Genomic DNA, 21,051 nt, shown 5'->3' with positions numbered 1-21,051 from the left:
TGAAAGGAAAGGATAGGGCGGTAGCTCCTATCTCACGGATGCGTAGGGCTATAGTGACGTAGTACGCATGTCTTCTTGCAGTGCGCGCTCGGCCTGTCAATGCAGAGAGATTGTAGTGAATTCCGTGAGGTCATGTTTTGTAGCAGGACAACAGAATAGCCATCATTTATTATCCAAATAATTAAACTTAATTCATCTTCGAGGACTTGGACTTTTGTGGCTAATCCAGAACTGACATTCTGTATTTTGTTGAAGGAGGTAAGCCTTATGTTTCCGCGCCGCTGTCCATGGTATTGTTTAGCTGTGGGGGAGGGTCGTTTTCGCCGCACCGCACACAATTTACAGATGCTGTTTGTTGTAAATAGATTAGAATTGTGCAATTTATTCTATCACATTTAGCTAATTGCACAACGTGTCCATGATTTAATGTTGCTGTACCACGAAGATTTCGATTGTTGGATTGGCATAGATAGCGCTCAAAATAAGTTATCCTGCTATGTGTAGCACAATACTGCATCGCATAGGCTAGGCTACAAACAGGCTGTAATAACCAGGCTATTACCAAAAGCCGGCTTTGGAAGTATAGACTCACTTGCTACATTGTAGCGAGGTTAGTTATTGTCATATTATTGTCATGTTTTCAAGGCACCGGTGTTGTTTTTACCTGGCAGCCACATCTACATAGAACGATAAAGGGTCGGCTGGCCAAGGTTATCATGACTGAAGTTACATACCGGGGATTGTCAGGGCCATTAAAGCAATTGATCACTTCTGATTATAAACAATCTGAATGGTCGATATTTAAGCCTGAAGATCTTCCCTCTGTCATTCTTGAAGTCTTGGCAACACGATGTTCAACAATGTTATGATGAAGACAGCTATGCCTGGGATATATTTAAAGTACAAAACAATTGGAAAGTATAGGCCTAGTATTTACATATAGTCTAGTGCCAGAATAGGCCTATATTATTTTATGGTCTTATCTGTATACCCACCCACTTATACAATAACATGTTCAAGACTTAAAAACCTCTTAAGGATCCAACCCTTTTTTTCCCTTTCAATTTTCACCTAAAATGACACCCAAATCTAACTGCCTGTATGTCAGGACCTGAAGCAAGGATATGCATATTCTTGATAGCATTTGAAAGGAAAAACTTTCAAGTTTGTGGAAATGTGAAATTAATGTAGGAGAATATAACACATTATATCTGGTAAAAGATAATACAAAGAAAAAAACATGCATTTTTTTTGGTACCATCTTTCAATTGCAAGAGAAAGGCCATAATGTATTATTCTAGCCCATGCGCAAATTAGATTTTGGCCACTAGATGGCAGCAGTGTATGTACAAAGTTTTAGACTGATCCAATGAACCATTGCATATCTGTTCAAAATGTTGTATCAATACTGCCCAAATGTGCCTAATTGGTTTATTAATACATTTTCAAGTTCATAATTGTGCACTCTCCTCAAACAATAGCATGGTATTCATTCACTGTAATAGCTACTGTAAATTGGACAGTGTTGTTAGATTAACAAGAATTTAAGCTTTTTGCCCATATCACATATGTCTATGTCCTGGGATTTTTGTTGTTGTTACTCATGCTAATCACAATTGCCTATGTTAGCTCAACCATCGTGTGGGGGGGACACCGATCCCATAGAGGTTAAGCCCATATAGGTAATGACACTGGTGAACAATCTATTATTCTATATAAAAATACAGAGGGAAATATAGGAATTTAATCAGACGGTTTATGTGTATGTTCCAATGTTATTTATTTCTTAGTTATACTGTATTAAAGGTCCAATGCAGCTGTTTTTGTGTCAATATCAAATATTTTATGGGTAACAGATTTTAAGTAGTTAAGTACCTTACTGTAATTGTTTTCAATTAAAATTGTAAAAACGGAAACAAAAATAGGTTCTTAGCAAAAAGCAATTTCTCAAGCAAGAATTTAGCTAGGACTATCTGGGAGTGGCCTGAGTGAAGGGCCTAATTGGAGGATCCTAATGGGAGGGATATGTAACCTGAAAATTAGCTGCTATTAACTAACTGCAATATGTAACCAAATTCACATAGAAATGTGTGTTATAGATCTGTCATTCTCATTGAAAGCAAGTCTATGACGTGGTAGATCTGTTCTATGTGTGCTATTTCTATTTTCATGTCCCTCCCCGTCCCCAGTGAAAGTTGGCCCCTGGTACAATGATTCTCTACACTCTACTTGCTTGTTTTGTCACATAAACTGAAATTAAGCGATCTATTAGAATTTTAGCAACCAGGAAATGGAGGAGCGATATCTGCATAGTGCATCTTTAACAGAGAGAAGGGAAAACTCTTTGTTATTGGTGATGTCACCAGGTGGTCCAAAAACCCCACCCGTGCAAACAAGCAGACATTTCAGGTGGTCTTTTCAAACAGCTCTTACACTAAAATGGCATTATCGTAATTTTCACAATTTAACGGTATTATTCCAAACTCATAGTGTGGAAATATGTGTAAAACACAGGGATATCAAATTTTTGACTGCATTGCCCCTTTAATAGCTTGAGGTGAGATTCATGATTGTGGATGTTTTGTCAGATATACACTATAGTCAGTTCCTGTATTGCTGGTGCTCAGGATGACTGCCAGTGTTGAGGGGCTGTTTATCATGTTAATTAGGAAGACTGATCATCAGTCATTAAACTGGAGTGGAGTGTTGCTGACTGTAATTGCAGGGCTGTAGAAGTGTAGCTGCCGGCCTGACTCATAGGCCCTTGATAGACTACCTAATAATGCCAAGTGGAGATGGACAGAGAAAGGAGAGAGAGGAGGAGGGAGCTATAGAAAGGGGGAGAGAGAAAGAGAGCTGTTGTTGGTGCAGCCAGTCACTGACTGAAGTGAAAGATAAGATACTGCATTTATAGCCAGTATTCATCCTTTTGTCACGTAATGATTACACATAATAAATAGTCACTGTAACACATTAACAGGTGCTACCGTTCACTGGTAACGGCATCTTACAGTAATTGGCATCATCCAAGAGCTAAGTAGATCTTTAGCTCAAATGGTATAGCATACGTTTGGCTACATAAGGTTATGCTTTATTCATTAACCATAGTGTGTTTGTAATCATTATACAGCAATTGTTAATTTATTCATTCAGACTTACAGTATGTTACCCATGCAGGTATATAACCTACAATTAAAAGCAGTACGCTAAGCACCACACTCCATCCACTCACCTGATCCATCTGAACCATGATCGTATGAATGCCTGGCTTCTGTCTGATGATTGATATAAATAATTACTGGAACACTGTGCGGGGTGTTTGTGTGTGGAATCTGAGTGTTTACTTTGACACGGCGGGCGATGTCTCTGATGCGCAAGTGTGACGTAAGCAGGACAGTCGGGATGTCAGAGGAAACAGCATGGGCTGAAACATATTTAGCCCTATTATGATGGACTAATCACAATGCATGCTTCCGTCCTCCCTTCCTTGGGAAACCACAGTTTTGAACTGATAAGATATGTGAAAGCTAATGAAACCCTTAGTGGCTGTTACCTCCAATGGTAAAGAAGGATGTATTTCAAAATGGAGGGAAATCATTGATTTACATTTTAGTCATTTAGCAGTCACTCTTATCCAGAGCATTAGGATTAAGTTCTCAATGGCACATCAACACATTTTTCTCCTAGTCGGTTCAGGGATTCAAACCAGCAATCTTTCAGTTACTATCCCAATGCACTTAACCGCAAGGTTACCACTAGGCTGCCTTTCTATAGCTCCCTCCTCCTCTTTCAATGTAGTCAAATCTGGCCAATGTTTCTGACAGTAATGAAAACTTATACTAAACATAAATATAAATGCAACATTCAACAATTTGAAAGATTTTACTGAGTTACAGTTCATATAACGAAATCAGTAAATTTAAATAAATAAATTAGGCCCTAATCTATGGATTTCACATGACTGGGCAGGGGTGCAGCCATGGGTGGGCCTGGGAGGGCATAGGCCCACTCACTTGGTAGCCAGGCCCACCCCCTGGGGAGCCAGACACAGCTAATCATAAGGAGTTTTTCCCCCAAAAAAGGGCTTTATTACAGACAGAAATACTCCTCAGTTTCATCAGCTGTCTGGGTGGCTGGTCTCAGACGATCCCGCAGATGAAGAAGCCGGATGTGGAGGACCTGGTTGTCACGTCCTGACCAGTAAAAGAGGTTATTTGTTATTGTAGTTTGGTCAGGACGTGGCAGGGGTGTGTTTGTTTTGTGTTGTCAGGGTTTTTGGGTTGTGTTCTATGTTTTGTATTTCTATGTTCTATTTTCTATTTTTTCTATGTCTAGTTTATTGTTTTGACCTTCAATTGGAGGCAGCTGTTCCTCGTTGCCTCTAATTGAAGGTCCTATTTAGTAGGGGTGTTTTTTTTTTAGTAGGGGTGTTTAGTGTCGTTTGTTGTTTTTTGTATACGTGTTTCTTTTGTTTTCCTTCTTTAATAAAATAAGAAGATGAGTTTACACGTTCCCGCTGCGTTTTGGTCCAATCCCTACGACACCCGTGACACTGGTCTGGTGTGGTTACACGTTGTCTGCGGTTGTGAGGCCGGTTGGACGTACTGCCAAATTCTCTAAAACAACGTTGGAGGCGGCTTATGGTAGAGAAATTAACAAAAAGCGAAATAAGCTTTTTGTGCGAATGGAGAATTTCTGCGATCTTTTATTTCAGCTCATGACATATGGGACCAACACTTTACATGTTGCGTTTATATTTTTGTTCAGTATATATCAGTGAGAAGATGGGAGAGAGAGAAAGAGGGGGAAACACTTATTGGAGGGTCAGTATCAGTATGACCCCATCCTATTGAACCCTCACGTTTCATATACAACTTTATTGAGAGAAGTAGACCACCTATGGTTCACACTCAGACCCGCGGCTTCTGGGGATACTGTATACTCCCACCTCCTCTGTTTGTAAAGTTTAAGGGACATTACATTCCGCTTCACATTTTGTCAGGTGTTCTCAGACCACGAAAGTAGTCTTATGTCACGAAGAATCAACATCCCACACCATCTACTTGTTTATATCCAGCTACAGTCCCTAGGGAAACTCTTCACACCCCTTGCACAGTTGTCACATTTTGCTGCCTTATATTTAAATATAAAAAGGATTACATTATATTTTTCTCCTACTGATTTACACAACCTACTCTACACTTAAAAATTCATAAAAAAATAAAAAAACGTAAATCTTTATTGCGTATGTCTTCACACCCCAGAGTTAATACTTGTTCAAAGCACCTTGGGAAGCAATAATTACAGCTGTGAATCATGTCGAGTAAGATTTCACCAACTTTACACAACTCTTGGAGCAGCAAATATCTTATTTTTTTTTTTTGGGGGGGGGGGGGGGTAGATCAGCTTTAATATTTTGCAGATAGATTGTAGCTTCCATCAATGTAATTGTCTGCATCACTTCCAATCCTCCATATATTTTTTATTCAAATATATATACAGTACCAGTCAAAAGTTTGGACACACCTACTCATTCAAGGGTTTTTCTTTATTTTTACTATTTTCTACATTGTAGAATAATAGTGAAGACATCAAAACTATTAAATAACGCACATGGAATCACGTAGTAACCAAAATGTGTTAAACAAATCAAAATATATTTTATATTTGAGATTCTTCAAAGTAGCCACACTTTGCCTTAATGATTTCACAACACACTGTGTGCCCTCAGGCCCGTACTCCACCATTACCACATATCTACATTACAAAATCCATGTATGTTATCGTGTGTCTGTGCCAATGTTTGTGTTGCTTCACAGTCCCCGCTGTTCCATAAGGTGTTTTTTTATCAGTTTTTTTCTCATATAATTTTGAACTGTTCGCTAGGTGTAGGCAAGACCATAAGCAAATAGGTAAACTGGGATATGACTAAAGAGTTAATCAGGGCGATTTTTTCCCCACAAATAGACAGGTATTTACCTGTCCATGGTAGCAAGATATTATCTATAAACATTTATTGGAGTGAGATAATTTATTTCGGAATATGTATACAGAGTATATCCACATCACCATCAGACCATTTTATTGGTAAACTACACGGTAATGTAAAAGCTAGATTTTTTTTAATGATCAAATAATTATTTGTTTGTAATCCAGAGGTTAGAAAAAATATCTAGATCTTCTGAGGATATAAAAGAAAACATGAATCATTAGCAAACAATGACACCACATTTCTAATCCCTTGATATTATTGTTGGACCTGAATTTAATAGCTAACATACATGTATGCCGATAGTGGACAACTTTGTTTTACTCCTATTGACAGTTTAATACTTTCTGAGAAGTAGCCATTATTACTATTTTACTATACTTGATTTTAACCCATTTTATAAGAGATTCTCTAAAATTGAAATGTTCCAGGCAAGTCAGCTATGAATAGCAGGCCTGGTTTCCCATATTTTTTATAGTGTTCTGTTGTTTCCAGTACTTGCCTTTATATTATCTCCAATGTATCGTCCATGTAAAAAACCTGTCTGATTAGAATGAATAATGTCAGACAATACCTTTTTAATTCTTTCCGCTGTACATTTTGCTTTAATTTTTGCATCACAACACTGAAGTGTAAGGGGACTCCAATTTTTTTAATGGACTGGATAATTATATTTACCACTTGTATCCTGTTTCAGTAATAATTAAATCAGACCTTGTTGAGTGTCTGATAATCTACCATTTACATACGAGTGGTTAAACATGCTAATAACAGTCCTCTGAGTATATATCCTTTGTGTTTGGCAAAATTGCTGAAGCTAAGTCAATTTGTTTGGGGATCATTGATGGACAGCAATATTCAAGTCTTATCTCAGGTTTTCAAACAGATTTATGTCAGCACTGAGACTGGACCACTCAGGACCACTCAACACCCTTTGGAAAGCTGGTGTGTCATCTGTCTTAAAATGTGTGTAATTTTCCCTTTGGAAAAAGAAGTGTTCGGTCTTCAAAAGACTGATGCAGGTCTTCAAAAGTTTTCCCCTGGGCTTTGCCCCTTTCATATTTACTTTGGGCCCAGTCCCTGCTTGTGAAAAGCATACCTATAACATGATACTACCACCACAATTCAAGAAAATGTAGAGGGCTTCACTCTGTGATGTGTTGTGTTGGATTTGACCCAAAACTTAGTTTTTCTTTTAGGCCAAAAAGTGTAATATTGTGCCATGCTGACTTGAAGTACAGTATAACTTTAAGGGCCATGTTGCAAACAGTAGTGATTTTTTTTAGTAGAAGATTCCTTTTTTTCACTCTTTCAAACAAGCCAGTAATGTGGAGTGAATGCAATGTTGTTGATCCATGCACAGTTTTCTCTGCTCAGCCAATGAACTCTGTCTGTTTTAAAATCATTTTTGGCCACATAGTGATATCCCTCAACAGTTTCCATTCTTTCCTGCAGCTCAGTTAGGAAGGACAGCCAAATCCCCGGTGATATGATACACCACCTACACATTATTTACCCAATGTGACCAACTCAATGGGATATATATATATTTAACCTTTATTTAACTAGGCAAGTCAGCTAAGACTAAATACTTATTTAACAATGATGGGCTAGGAACAGTGGGTTAACTGCCTTGTTCAGTGGCAGAACGACAGATTTTTTACCTTCTCAGCTCGGAGATTTAATCTAGCAACCTTTCGGTTACTGGCCCAACGCTCTAACCACTAGGCTACTTGCCACCCCAAATATTCAGTGTCTATGAAATATTTTGGAACCTCCCCTGTCTAAAAATTAATCACTGACATGTTTTTAAAACTAATTGGTGACTCTGAGGTTGAATCATTGTTTGAATATCACTATCTAACGGGGACCTTACAAAGACAGTGTAAGTTATTATTAAATAATGAAAACAACTACTTATGCGAACATGTGGACACCATTCAATAAATTGAGTGATTTTTTACATGGAAATATTTGCTCTTCACACAGGAAGGTGTGTAAAGATTTACGCAATCAAGATATCTTTGTTTTCCATTTTTTATTCATTTCCGCATATGTCTATAATTTGTCTTACGCTTTGAAAATGTGGAGCAGTTTATGTAGATCTGTAGAAAAATTTAAGGCAGCAATATGTGACAACTGTGCAAAGGTGTGAAGACTTTCACTAGGCACTGAATATACAATACCTCAACCAACAAAATAATTGAAAGATAAGCACCACAGATCTGGAAATTGCATGGTGCTTATCTTCTCCATTCATTTTTTGATTGTGGCATATACACATGGCCTGGGACGTGGACTTATCTCAAAAGAAGATTGCTTTTGAGTTTTGAAAACATCTGATCATCTGATTTTTAAACCTTTTAGGTTTAAGAAGGAAAACTGTAGCATTGGATAAGGTTAATAAGAATAATAGGTTAAAGCTGGAATCCTTAATTTGTGAAACTGCCATGTCTGTTCGGAATATTACTACAATAAAGAAGTTATTGCAAACATCAAACACTTTTTATCTGACATCATTGCACTCACGATAGGACAGCAGAATATGCCTGATTTTTTTTTTTACCACACTGCCGAAAGTAACTCTCCTCCGTTTTTATCAACAGCAAAAAAACAATAACAATGGCACTGGGGGTGAACAGTTGTGCTATTTCCCCTAATGCAGATTCGATCTTAAAGCTAGAAACATGCACTTCCAAACATACCGTAGCTACCTGTGTTCTGTATCCTAAAAATATGTTATGCTCTCCCTCTCTTTCTCTGTGTGTGTGTGTTTGTGCACGTGTGCGTGCGCTCTTGTGTGTGTGTGCGGGTCCATAGTACAGAGAGCCTAGTTTGGATGCCCAGAAAGTAGCTCCTCCAGGTTTCATCATGAATAAAAACAAGCGAGGAGGAGAGAGGGAGTTCTATAGTTTAGATGTCGGAGATTCCACCTTCAAAGTTCTGAAGCGCTACCAGAATCTAAGGCCCATCGGCTCAGGAGCACAGGGAATCGTCTGGTAAGTATAATCACTTTGCAATTACTATTTCATTACTGAGAAGAAAAAACAATGTGCTGGTGGGCTCAAATGGGTGAAAACTATAAGGCCATGGAGACTTGGTACAAGGTACTCTTTGAAAAGGGCAGTCTATGACTGTCAGAAATAAACAAAGGTGATGAAGGTCACCCCTTAGTAAATACAAATTGTTCGATTGGTATGGTAATTTTTGTGTATATATCTTTTATGCTAGTTGTATGATTTTTTGGGGTCTAATTTTAATTATTCTTATATAATTTACTTTATGTTCACACCCCTGTTTAATTTCCTTATGCTGTTATTTTGTTTATGTCACATGTTTTCTTATTGGTTATTCTGCCACTCAAATGTGATTTATAGAGCCCCCATGTGGACATTACAACCTTTACCCCCAGATGATGGCTGACATCATGCCGAAATGCATTGGCGTTTGTTTGTTATGCTTTTAAATATTTAGAAAAAAATGCCAAGAAATTAAATGCTTTAATCAACAAGTTCATCAATTTGTTTTCTTCAAGAGTGCCTTGATGGAAAATGTCAGCCCCACGATACATTTGAAAAACAAAATCTAATTTGGTGGCAGTGGTATAAAGTACTTAAGTAAAAATTCTTTAAAGTACAACTTAAGTCGTTTTTTGGGGTATCTGTACTTTACTATTTATATTTTTGAGAACTTTTACTTTTACTTCACTACATTCCTAAAGAAAATTATGTACTTTTTACGCCATACATTTTCCCTGACACGTAAAAGTATATTTTTTAAAACCCCTTTTTCATGGTATCCAATTGGTAGTTACAGTCTTGTCCCATCGCTACAACTCCCATACGGACTCGGGAGAGGCGAAAGTCGAGAGCCATGCATCCTCCGAAACCCAGCCAAGCCACACTGCTTCTTGACACAATGGCCACTTAACCCGGAAGCCAGCCGCACCAATGTGTCAGAGGAAACACCGTACACCTGGCGACAATGTCAGCGTGCACTGGAACCGGCCCGTCACAGGAGTCGCTAATGCGCAATGGGACAAGAGCATCCCTGCTTGCCAAGCCCTCCCCTAACCCAGATAACACTGGGCCAATTGCGTGCCACTCCATGGGTTTCCCGGTGTGGCTGGCTGCAACAGAGCCTGGACTCAAACCAGGATCTCTAGTGGCACAGCTAGCAGTACCTTAGACCACTGTGCCACTCGGGAGGCCCCTCCAGCACCCAAAAGTGCTCATTACATTTTGAAAGCAGGACAGAAATGGTCCAATTCACACACTCATCCCTACTGCCTCTGATCTAGTGACTCACTAAACACAAATGCTTTGTTTCTGAATGATGTCTGTGTTGGAGTGTGCCCCTGGCTATGCGTAAATTTAAAAAACACGAACAATTGTGCCAAATGGTTTGCTTAATATAAGGAATTTAAAATGATTTAGACTTTTAGTTTTGATACTTAAGTACATTTTTGAAATTACATTTACTTTTGATACTTAAGTATATTTCAAACCAAATACTTTTATACTTTTACTCAAGTAGTATTTTACTGGTTGACTTTCGCTTTTACTTGAGTCATTTCCTATTAAGGTACAGTATCTTTACTTTTACTCAAGTATGACAATTGGGTACTTTTTCATCCCCTTATTTTTTTTCTGCCAGTCATATACTACTTCATTCATGTTTGATCAGCGGTTTGTGCCAGGTAATTACCAGTAAATGATGGGATGCAAAATAAAGTGTTGCAGTTTATTGTTTTCAATTTTTTTTTGCTTGAGATATATTTTATTTAGCCCCATGAAATGCTTTTATTTGAGATTCAATTGGTTTCCAAGGTAACATACAATTTAAAGCTACATACCAAAGTACCCCAGTGTTTGAATTTGTCTAAACACTGTTGTGCTGAATCAATGGACCAAGGCTAATGCCAAAGCTGGCCCATCAATGGCAAAATGGACCATGGAATTCATTCATTTGGACAGTGTCCTCATTTTAGGTTATGTTTCAAGGTCATATGCTGTAAAAGACCCAATGAAAAGAAACCCCAATCAGACATCCATTTAAATCCCTATTTACTACAGTCTGTATCACGCCATTGTCACAGATGTGTTCATGTATTGCCATGTTCTTTGTCTTGCCTTTTAGTTCAGCGTATGACCACAACCTTGAGAGAAATGTGGCTATTAAGAAGTTGAGTCGGCCGTTCCAGAACCAGACGCATGCCAAGAGAGCATACAGAGAACTGGTGTTAATGAAATGTGTCAATCACAAAAATGTAAGTCTGCCTACCAACACTGGTCAATGACTTCCTGCTGTTTCTAGTATATTCTAGATGAGACTCTATGACAATTATGCTCAATTATGTTTATGAATGGCCTGGCTGGACAGGAACAGAGAGGAAAGGAACAGTAGGAATAATATGTTATGAATGCATAATGAAACTTAGATAGATAGAACAGTAAACAGGCATTTGCCATGGTAGCTTATATTGTGAATATACAGAGGACTAGAACGCGGTTTCAGTCAATCAGCATCCAGGACTTTTTATTGTTTTATTGTATAATACGTTTGAAATTGAATTGATTACAAACATGTGGACTGTTTTTCTTATATTGAGGAAACTAATCTAGCAAGCAACCTGTATGACTTATGTTGTTGTGTTTATGTGTTTATGTTGTTACCTCTACAGATCATTGGCTTATTAAACGTATTCAGCCCACAAAAATCATTAGAAGAATTTGCAGATGTGTAAGTACATTAATTGGTGTAGAATAACATGATCAACCTTTGACAGTGTAAAATGGTTACATGCTGTTAGGAATTAAGACATTGGAGGATGTTTTGAACAGGCCTGTCTGTCATCAATGACAGAATGACTCGGCTATTACCAGAATAACTGTGTGAAATCTCTTCTGCCAGCGCATATCTCTTCTCTGTTCAAGCCATCCAGCTGGCTCCACAGTTACCTCATGATGTGGGTGTGTGCGCCCGCTCGTGTTTGTGCGTGTGTCCGCGCCTATGTGTGTGCATATTCTCATCTCACTTCCTACCTGTGTAGATACATTGTGATGGAGCTGATGGATGCCAACCTGTGCCAGGTGATTCAGATGGAGCTGGACCATGAGAGGTTGTCCTACCTGCTCTACCAGATGCTGTGTGGCATCAAACACCTCCACAATGCCGGCATCATACACAGGGTAAGGCTCATGCTGGCTCATACACGCTAACGCTAAGCTAACATGTAGACACAGGGGTCGGCTCATGCTGTACGTGCTAACACTTAGCTAACAGGGTAACACTAAGCTAATAATGTAGCAATAATGTACCTCATCATTATAATTTGTAGCTCGTCATTACAAATTCTGGGGCATTTTTGTATTTCCAGGAAAAGTAAGCTCAAAGCTCTGATTACAGTAACTCCTCCACAAAGAGTAGGTGATGATGTCAGAGCTTTGATGTTGGCTAAATCCACAGGAGATCAAGAGGAACCTGCTAATGATCTAAACACTGCTCTATTCCCGGGCTCTGGTCAAAGTAGTGCACTGTATAGGGAGGGATAGATAGGGTGCCATTTGGGATACATATTTGGAGCAATGGAGCATGTACAGTTGAAGTCGGAAGTTTACATACACCTTAGCCAAATACATTTAAACTCAGTTTTTCACAATTTCTGACATTTAATCCCAGTAAAAATTCCCTGTTTTAGGTCAGTTAGGATCACCACTTTATTTTAAGAATGTGAAATGTCAGAATAATAGTAAGGAGAATGATTTATTTCAGCTTCTATTTCTTTCATCACATTCCCAGTGCGTCAGAAGTTTACATACACTCAATGAGTATTTGGTATCATTGTCTTTAAATTGTTTAACTTGGGTGAAATGTTTCGGGTAGCCTTCCACAAGCTTCCCACAATAAGTTGCGTGAATTTTGGCCCAATCCTCCTGACAAAGCTGGTATAACTGAGTCAGGGTTGTAGGCCTCCTTGCTCGCACAGGCTTTTTCAGTTCTGCTCACACATTTTCTATAGGATTGAGGTCAGGGCTTTGTGATGGCCACTCCAATACCTTGACTTTGTTGTCCTTCAGCCATTTTACCACAACTCTAGAAGTATGCTTGGGGTCATTGTCCATTTGGAAGATCCATTTGCGACCAAGCTTTAACTTCCTGACTGATGTCTTGAGATGTTGCTTCAATATAGCCACGTAATTTTCCTCACTCTTGATGCCATCGTTTTGTGAAGTGCACCAGTCCCTCCTGCAGCAAAGCACCCCTACAACATGATGCTGCCACCCATGTGCTTCATGGTTGGGATGGTGTTCTTCGGCTTGCAAGCCTACCCCTTTTTCCTCCAAACATAACAATGGTCATTATGGCCAAACAGTTCTATTTTTGGTTCATCAGACCAGAGGACATCTCTCCAAAAAGTACGATCCTTGTCCCCATGTGCAGTTGCAAACCGTAGTCTGGCTTTTTTATGGCAGTTTTGGAGCAGTGGCTTCTTCCTTGCTGAGCGGCCTTTCAGGTTATGTCGATATTGGACTCGTTTTACTGTGCATATAGATACTTTTGTACCTGTTTCCTCCAGCATCTTCACAAGGTCCTTTGCTGTTGTTCTGGGATTGATTTGCACTTTTCGCACCAAAGTACGTTCATCTCTAGGAGACAGAACGCGTCTCCTTCCTGAGCGGTATGACGGCTGCGTGGTCCCATGGTGTTTATACTTGCACACTATTGTTTGTACAGATGAACGTGGTACCTTCAGGCATTTGGAAATTGCTCCCAAGGATGAACCAGACTTGTGTAGGTCTACCATTTGTTTCTGAGGTCTTGGCTGATTTTTTTTGATTTTCCCATGATGTCAAGCAAAGAGCCAGTGAGTTTGAAGGTAGGCCTTGAAATACATCCACAGGTACACCTCCAATTGACTCAAATGATGTCAATTAGCCTATCAGAAGCTTCTAAAGCCATGACAGAATTTTCTGGAATTTTCAAAGATATTTAAAGGCACAGTCAACTTAGTGTACATAAACTTCTGACTCACTGGAATTGTGATACAGTGAATTATAAGTGAAATAATCTGTCTGTAAACAATTGTTGGAAAAATGACTTGTGTCATGCACAAGTAGATGTCCTAACCGATTTGCCAAAACTATAGTTTGTTAAAAATAAATGTGTAGAGTGGTTGAAAAACGAGTTTTAATGAATGTGATGAATGTAAACTTCCGACTTCAACTGTACACCTTAGACAAGAATGGGAAAATCCCAATGACCATCGAGATCATTCTGAGATTAATCTTGATTCTATAACACTGTAACTGGTTTATATGTCATACTACTAAGCTGCTAGCATACATGCAAATCTGTGAAAGATGACTTACTATACTATTGTAGTTAAAATGGTGTGACTCATTACTGTTGTTAATATGGTGAGGAATATGGATGCTGACAGTCCCCATCTGTCTCTCTCATTGTTTGGGCAGCATTATGTTCCCTTACCATCAATCAATCAATCAAATGTATTTATAAAGCCCTTCTTACATCAGCTGATGTCATAAAGTGCTGTACAGAAACCCAGCCTAAAACCCCAAACAGCAAGCAATGCAGGTGTAGAAGCACGGTGGCTAGGAAAAACTCCCTAGAAAGGCCGGAACCTAGGAAGAAACCTAGAGAGGAACCAGGCTATGAGGGGTGGCCAGTCCTCTAAAGGCTGTGCCGGGTGGAGATTATAACAGAACATAGCCAAGACGTTAAAATGTTCATAGATGACCAGCAGGGTCAAATAATAATAATCACAGTAGTTGTAGAGGGTGCAACAGGTCACCACCTCAGGAGTGAACGTTAGTTGGCTTTTCATAGCCGATCATTCAGAGTATCTCTACCGCTCCTGCTGTCTCTAAAGAGTTGAAAACAGCAGGTCTGGGACAAGGTAGCACGTCCGGTGAACAGTTCAGGGTTCCATAGCCGCAGGCGGAACAGTTGAAACTGGAGCAGCAGCACGACCAGGTGGACTGGGGACAGCAAGGAGCAATCAGGCCAGGTAGTCCTGAGGCATGGACCTAGGGCTCAGGTCCTGAGAGAGAGAGAGAGAGAGAGAGAGAGAGAGAGAGAGAGAGAGAGAGAGAGAGAGAGAGAGAGAGAGTGGGCCTTAAAGTATGCTGCTGCAATTGATGATGATGACAACATTGATAATTATGATCTCTCTTTGTCCCTCCTCTAGGATCTGAAGCCCAGTAACATTGTGGTGAAGTCAGACTGTACATTAAAGATCTTGGACTTTGGCTTGGCTCGGACAGCGGCTACAGGTTTACTGATGACCCCCTACGTAGTGACCAGATACTACAGAGCACCAGAGGTCATACTGGGGATGGGCTACCAGGCCAACGGTCAGTATCTGTCAATCAAACAATTAATAAATTGATCAATCAATCAATCAAATATTTATTCTACCCATAACGATTGTATGCATTTACCACCACTGCAGAAACAATGGTCTCTTTATTAACTGCTAAAATCTAATTAGCTTGTTTCTGTGTCTCCACCCCCCTCCCCTCCTCTTCTCCATGTTGTAAACAGTGGACATATGGTCTGTGGGGTGTATTCTGGCAGAAATGGTCCGTCACAAAATCCTGTTCCCAGGAAGGGACTGTATCCTTAGTGCTTCTGGCTGTGAATCATCTCCTTAAGTAATAAAACAGTTTGCCACCTCTGTGGAGCCATTTCTCTTCAGTCTCTCAGTTTCCGAGATGGAAAATGAATTTCGAGGGCTCCGTCGCTCGAGACTTGCAGATGCTTCATGCTGCATCCATTTTCACAGGGTGAAAATGGATGCAGCATGAAGCATCTGCAAGTCTCGAGCGACGGAGCCCTCGAAATTCATTCATCAGATTTATCACTCTTTCCATTTTCTGTTTCATTCATCTGATTTATTTTACGATATCCATTTTTTTAGTAATCCATAAACTTTTTACTCTCTCATTTCCTTCCTCTGTTCTTCATTTTTTTTCTCTCTGTTGTGCTTGCATGTCATCTCTCCATTCATCGTGTAGTGGACGTGTGGTCAGTGGGCTGTATTGTGGCTGAGATGGTCAGAGGTAGTTCCCAGGCACTGACCGTATCCTTTCCTCTTTTACCGTAATATCATTTGATCCTGTCTGTGTGGTTTTACCATGTTTATACCATCAAGCACTGCTCAATAGAGCACCACTTTTGCACTCCACCCACCATCATATCCACCATATCCAAGTGCAGCCACACTCTCATCCTCCCTCCCCTATAATCACCTCAGCTTCTGCCAGTACATACAGATAGTTCTAGAAAATAGGGATAGTTCTGGAAAAGTAGTTCTCTAACAATGTAAAAGTGTGTGCTTGTGGAGAGATCTTTGTGTATTCTTTCCCTAACTCCACCTGCTCAGACATTGACCAGTGGAACAAAGTGATAGAGCAGCTCGGGACTCCGCCCCAGGAGTTTCTGATGAAGCTCAACCAATCAGTAAGGACGTATGTTGAGAACCGACCGCGCTACGCAGGATACAGCTTCGACAAACTCTTCCCTGACGTCCTCTTCCCTGCAGACTCAGAACACAACAAATTGAAAGGTACTGGAGACTGAGAATGTGTGTGGGTAGGGTTTGTGTGTATGCTTGTGCTGGTCTGAACTGTATTTTCTCTCCTTTCCCAGCGAGCCAGGCCAGAGATCTGCTGTCTAAGATGTTGGTGATCGACTCGTCTAAGAGGATCTCGGTGGACGAGGCCCTGAAACACCCCTATATCAACGTGTGGTATGACCCAGCAGAAGTGGAGGCAGTAAGTGTTTAACAAGTGGTATGATCTATTGTAGGGGAAACTTGGAAATTGGACTGAAACGGTTGACACTCCTAGTCAGAAGAGTGAACTACGGTCAATGGTTTGATGTAGGGATGAACCTTTCTTCCCTCTCTTTTCTCTTTCCTGTCTTTCTTTTGCTTTCTTTTTCCTCTCAGCCCCCTCCAAAGATCACAGACAAGCAGCTGGATGAGCGAGAGCATACAGTGGAGGAGTGGAAAGGTTAGAGACGTTTCTACAACTATCACTTTTCACTAGACATGGGTCACATACATATGTCAACAACTTTGAAATACTTGAACGTATATACTCGATTTATCTTGGAGTTTGCACTTTTAGGACTTCATTTTGGTTCCATTGTACCAGAAGAGCTTTCACTTTTCACTGTAATGTTGATATTTGACTGGTTTACGACTTTTCCATGTTATGTTATGGTGTGAAAAGTGATGCTGCAGAGCTGGCCAGGTTCAAAGGCTGGGTGTAAATATCACTGTCACCGGTTTTGCCTGGCTCAGGGTCCAATAGGATGAAGTCCTACTGATACTGACCCCCCCAATGGGTGTTTATGATCTTCCCCCGGTGATGATTTCTGTGTTTTGTTACTTGTCATGAGGGCAAATCTCCCTCCCTCCCTCCCTCCCTCCCTCCCTCCCTCCCTCCCTCCCTCCCTCCCTCCCTCCCTCCCTCCCTCCCTCCCTCCCTCCCTTCCCTCTCTTCCTAGACCTGATCTGGAAGGAGGTGTATGAGTGGGACGAATGGACCAAGCAGAATGGAGTGATCAGAGGACAACCTCCTCCTTTAGGTTAGTTAACACTGTTTCTGATGTTTTTTATTGTACTTATGTGAGCTGGTCTCTGCTGTTATTGTATTACATTTCACTTTGAAAAACACCACGAGTAAAACTCTGTTACTGAAAGAGAGCATGCAGATCTGACTCATAGGAGGGAGGTGAATTATGTAGTTGGATACTGTAGGGGGGTTGCTGCACCCCTTACAGACTCAGAGGGGCTCTTCCGGCACCCTATGGTGTGTGCCACACAGGTGTATCTTACAGGACAGTGTGTGTTTGTAAATGTGCGTGCTAGTACCTAGTACAGGTGTATCAGTCATCCTGTGTGTTTCTCGCAGCACAGGTGCAGCAGTGATTGACAGCTCCCCTCAGCCCGCCTCATCCTCCTCCTCGGCCAATGACGTATCCTCCATGTCGACTGAGCCAAGTGACCCCACCATGACCTCTGACACGGACATCAGCCTGGACAGCCACACCTCCCTGGGAGCACTGGCCTGCTGCAGATAACACACGTACACACACACACACACACACACCACACACACACACACACACACACACACACACACACACACACACACACACACACACACACATCCTGTCATAGTATACATAGTTTGAGACACTTAAGGGTCCTTTGTTAAAAACGTCTTTTTTTTTATGTACAGCTTCTTTTAATTTCTCTGTCTCCTATATTCTGTATTGCCGATTGTGTACATGCTGTAAATTATTATATTTATTTATTTATTTTCTTGTGTCAGCTTCTGTCCCTCCAAGCTGTGTACAGTATTTCTATGCTGTAAGTTATAGTCTTTTGGATCTCACAGTGGATGGAACTTTTTCCCCTTTTCTCTATTAGAAAGTGTTTCCTTACAAACACATATTTTATTTTCTAGTATTTAGTGTTCATCTCTATTTAAATGGATCCTAAAAAGCATTCAACATATTTCGACACCCTGTTACTCTGCCTACCCGTAGCTGTAGTGTTCTGTAGTCATGGCTACAACTTTAATTTTTCTATTAGTGGAACATCTCTTTATTTATTATATGACTGTAATTCTAATGTTTTTTGGTGTTGGATCTGGAGATAGCATTGTTATCAAATGTTAATGAACAGATATGGGAGTACGGGAAGGCAATAAATAACCTGGCCCAAATACTGTAGACACTTTCCCCTCTTTGTTGCTTTACTTCTTCAACCAGTTACAATTTTCTCCCTGACCCTCCTACTTGTCCCTCACCCTTCGATGTTTGCAGATCTAGTAGTTCTGGATAAGTATAAACACCTGTACAGTTCTGCAAACATCAAAGGGTTGGGGCCAAGGGTAACGGTAAGGGACCAATTTGGGACAAATTGGCTGCTTATGTTTTATTGGTGGGGCCAGGAGTCTTTCCTCAGGTTACATGACCAGGCAAAACCCCTAGCCCTATTCATTTGATTTAAGTGCTCTTACACTTGTCTGTGTTTTTAACCCCTCTCTATCTCGCTCTGCTGTTGAGGCACTCAGAGTGTTTTGTTAGCTTAGTAAGTCTTAGCTCCTCTCTCTGTGCCGTCTCTGTTAGAGGACTTGGTTTTATTAACTACCTCGCCTATATGAGTTTCTGATTGACATAACAGTCCACAGCATACGGTCTTAAAAAACAGATGTGAATAAAGTTTTAGTTTGATTTATTTATTTGGAAATGTACAATTATCAATGTTAGAAGACTGCTAGTATTGTACGTACTCACTGGGCATAGACGTCCATTCAATGTCTATTCCATGTTGGTTCAACATAATTTAATTGAAATGACATGGAAGCAATGTTAATTCAACCCATGTGTACTATGTATATACATTTATTTTTGTTTTATTTTCAGTTGATGTGCAATACCTATGATTTGTAGACTATAGAGTAGGTAGTGAGTGGTTGATTTGTATGCTAGATGGATGTTCTCCAGGGGTTTCAAAAGGTTTGCTGCCAGCCATGTTTTCCTTTTTCTAGATGAAGACGTATTTGATGGCTCGATTCCAAACCGATCCCTCACCCCTCTTTTTGCCGTTCAATCCCCTATATGCCCTGTGTATGTTTGTAACTGGGCCCCATCCCTGGCTGTGGTCAGGCCTATCACACACCAGACACATGGCTGCGTTCAGGAGGGCTCAATGCTTTGGAACGTTCAGATGGAATCTGTGGAATCCGTCTAGTAAGTTTCACCATCCTGAACGCAACCCAGGTTTCGTGGTGTTTTCCGCGAAGGCCAGTTGTATAAATTTTAGCCTTTTGATCTGGACAAGGCCTCACTACAGACTTAATGTACACACTGGAAAAAGTTAGACAATGTCAACCTGCAACTCCTGCAAATAAAGGGTTGAATTTGATTATGTTTGAATTGTTTTTATTCTCAACACATACATCTTGTAAGGACATTTGTTTATGTTGACAAATGAATGGAGGCTTTCACTAGAGTCTGGTCAGTTTTGGGACATGTACCTGATACCGCTATGATAAACAAGGCACATTTTAAAAAAAAAACAGAAACGACAATCACTAAACTTTTCTGTGGTGTGGTGAAACTGTGGCGTGGTAAAAGTTATCTGGTTCTGAGGAGTATTCAAGAGCGGGAATAGAGATACAGCATCTCTTAGCCTAGAATGTTTGAAACACCTGAGGTAGATATTGTAACAGTGTAAGTTCAGTAAGTATCAAATGTAACCAGTTAGAGGGCTATTTTTAAAGTGATAACTAACAGTCTAGCACACACAGGGGCAGTTTCCCAGACACAGATTAAGGCCGAGATTAATTCCAATCAACTGTAGATCTGCGATTATAACGTGCTTGACATTTAAAGGTAATTGAGCCGACATACAGTATGCAGCATTTACCGTAAATGCAGTTTACACGAACGTGGGAACAAAAGCTGGTCCTGAAAGTGGGCTCACATTAGTTTGTAGCCCAAACGGTTCGAGCAGACGTTGGCACATCGACGGTACCGACTTCAGACGAGTCCCATGACACTTGTGGGGGTCGTGGAGCAAAACATCACCGTTGTGTTCGTGAGAGTCTCATTTTTCCATAGAGTGATCATATGGTCTGACAAACACCGCTGTAGCTCGGCCACCTTTGGATTGAAACACAGCCCATGCAAAAAAAAACATCTCTAGTTTAAACTGACAGATTTGGATGTGGATTTTTTGATTATGTTACTTATATTGACACACTGGTGCAGATAATGAGGGGGATGGGACATTAACAAGAAAGAGAGTCCATTCTGTCACTCAAGGCTTCTCTGTCAAGTGGAACATCCTGCTCTCTGCTACCGCGGATATTTGAAAGATCCATTGGATTTAGTCATATTGTCATCATGCACTATGTAAAGTGAAGCTACAGCTTTCAATACCAGTGTTGTCCTGAATATAGCTGCTGGTATCAACACAGCTCTGTCTTCTGTGGCTAAAGCAGTGAATCATCATA

At 40.3% G+C, this 21,051-nt stretch overlaps 1 protein-coding gene across 3 annotated transcripts; it reads left to right on the top strand.

Moving 5' to 3' along the window:
• Nucleotides 1-62: 62 nt before the first annotated feature.
• On the top strand, nt 63-19,958 carry LOC106576863 (mitogen-activated protein kinase 8). Of its 3 annotated transcripts, none has more exons than XM_014154359.3 (12): nt 63-258; nt 8,810-8,988; nt 11,129-11,258; nt 11,673-11,731; nt 12,042-12,180; nt 15,201-15,366; nt 15,557-15,628; nt 16,398-16,580; nt 16,664-16,788; nt 16,965-17,028; nt 17,528-17,608; nt 17,940-19,958. In XM_014154359.3, exons 2-12 carry the CDS (start codon nt 8,861-8,863, stop codon nt 18,101-18,103), a joined length of 1,311 nt encoding a protein of 436 aa, XP_014009834.1. In that variant the 5' UTR covers nt 63-258; nt 8,810-8,860; the 3' UTR covers nt 18,104-19,958. The 3 variants fall into 3 exon arrangements, with proteins under 3 accessions (XP_014009834.1, XP_014009836.1, XP_014009835.1); XM_014154361.3 differs by having other exon boundaries at nt 17,935-18,132; XM_014154360.3 differs by having other exon boundaries at nt 68-258; nt 8,815-8,988.
• The last annotated feature ends 1,093 nt before the right edge of the window (nt 19,959-21,051 follow it).

Source organism: Salmo salar, chromosome 18, assembly GCF_965601325.2.
Source record: "Salmo salar chromosome 18, fSalSal1, whole genome shotgun sequence".
In the NCBI taxonomy this organism is placed as follows: Eukaryota; Metazoa; Chordata; class Actinopteri; order Salmoniformes; family Salmonidae; genus Salmo; species Salmo salar.
Note: the sequence above shows the minus strand (reverse complement) of the source record. Positions and strands in the feature narration are given on the sequence as shown.

Coding starts and splice junctions, on each gene's coding strand:
- LOC106576863 (XM_014154359.3), top strand. CDS start 8,861: ATGAATAAAAACAAGCGAGGAGGAGAGAGGGAGTTCTATAGTTTAGAT. Junction 8,989..11,128: donor GGAGCACAGGGAATCGTCTG/GTAAGTATAATC, acceptor CTTGCCTTTTAG/TTCAGCGTATGACCACAACC. Junction 11,259..11,672: donor AATGTGTCAATCACAAAAAT/GTAAGTCTGCCT, acceptor TTACCTCTACAG/ATCATTGGCTTATTAAACGT.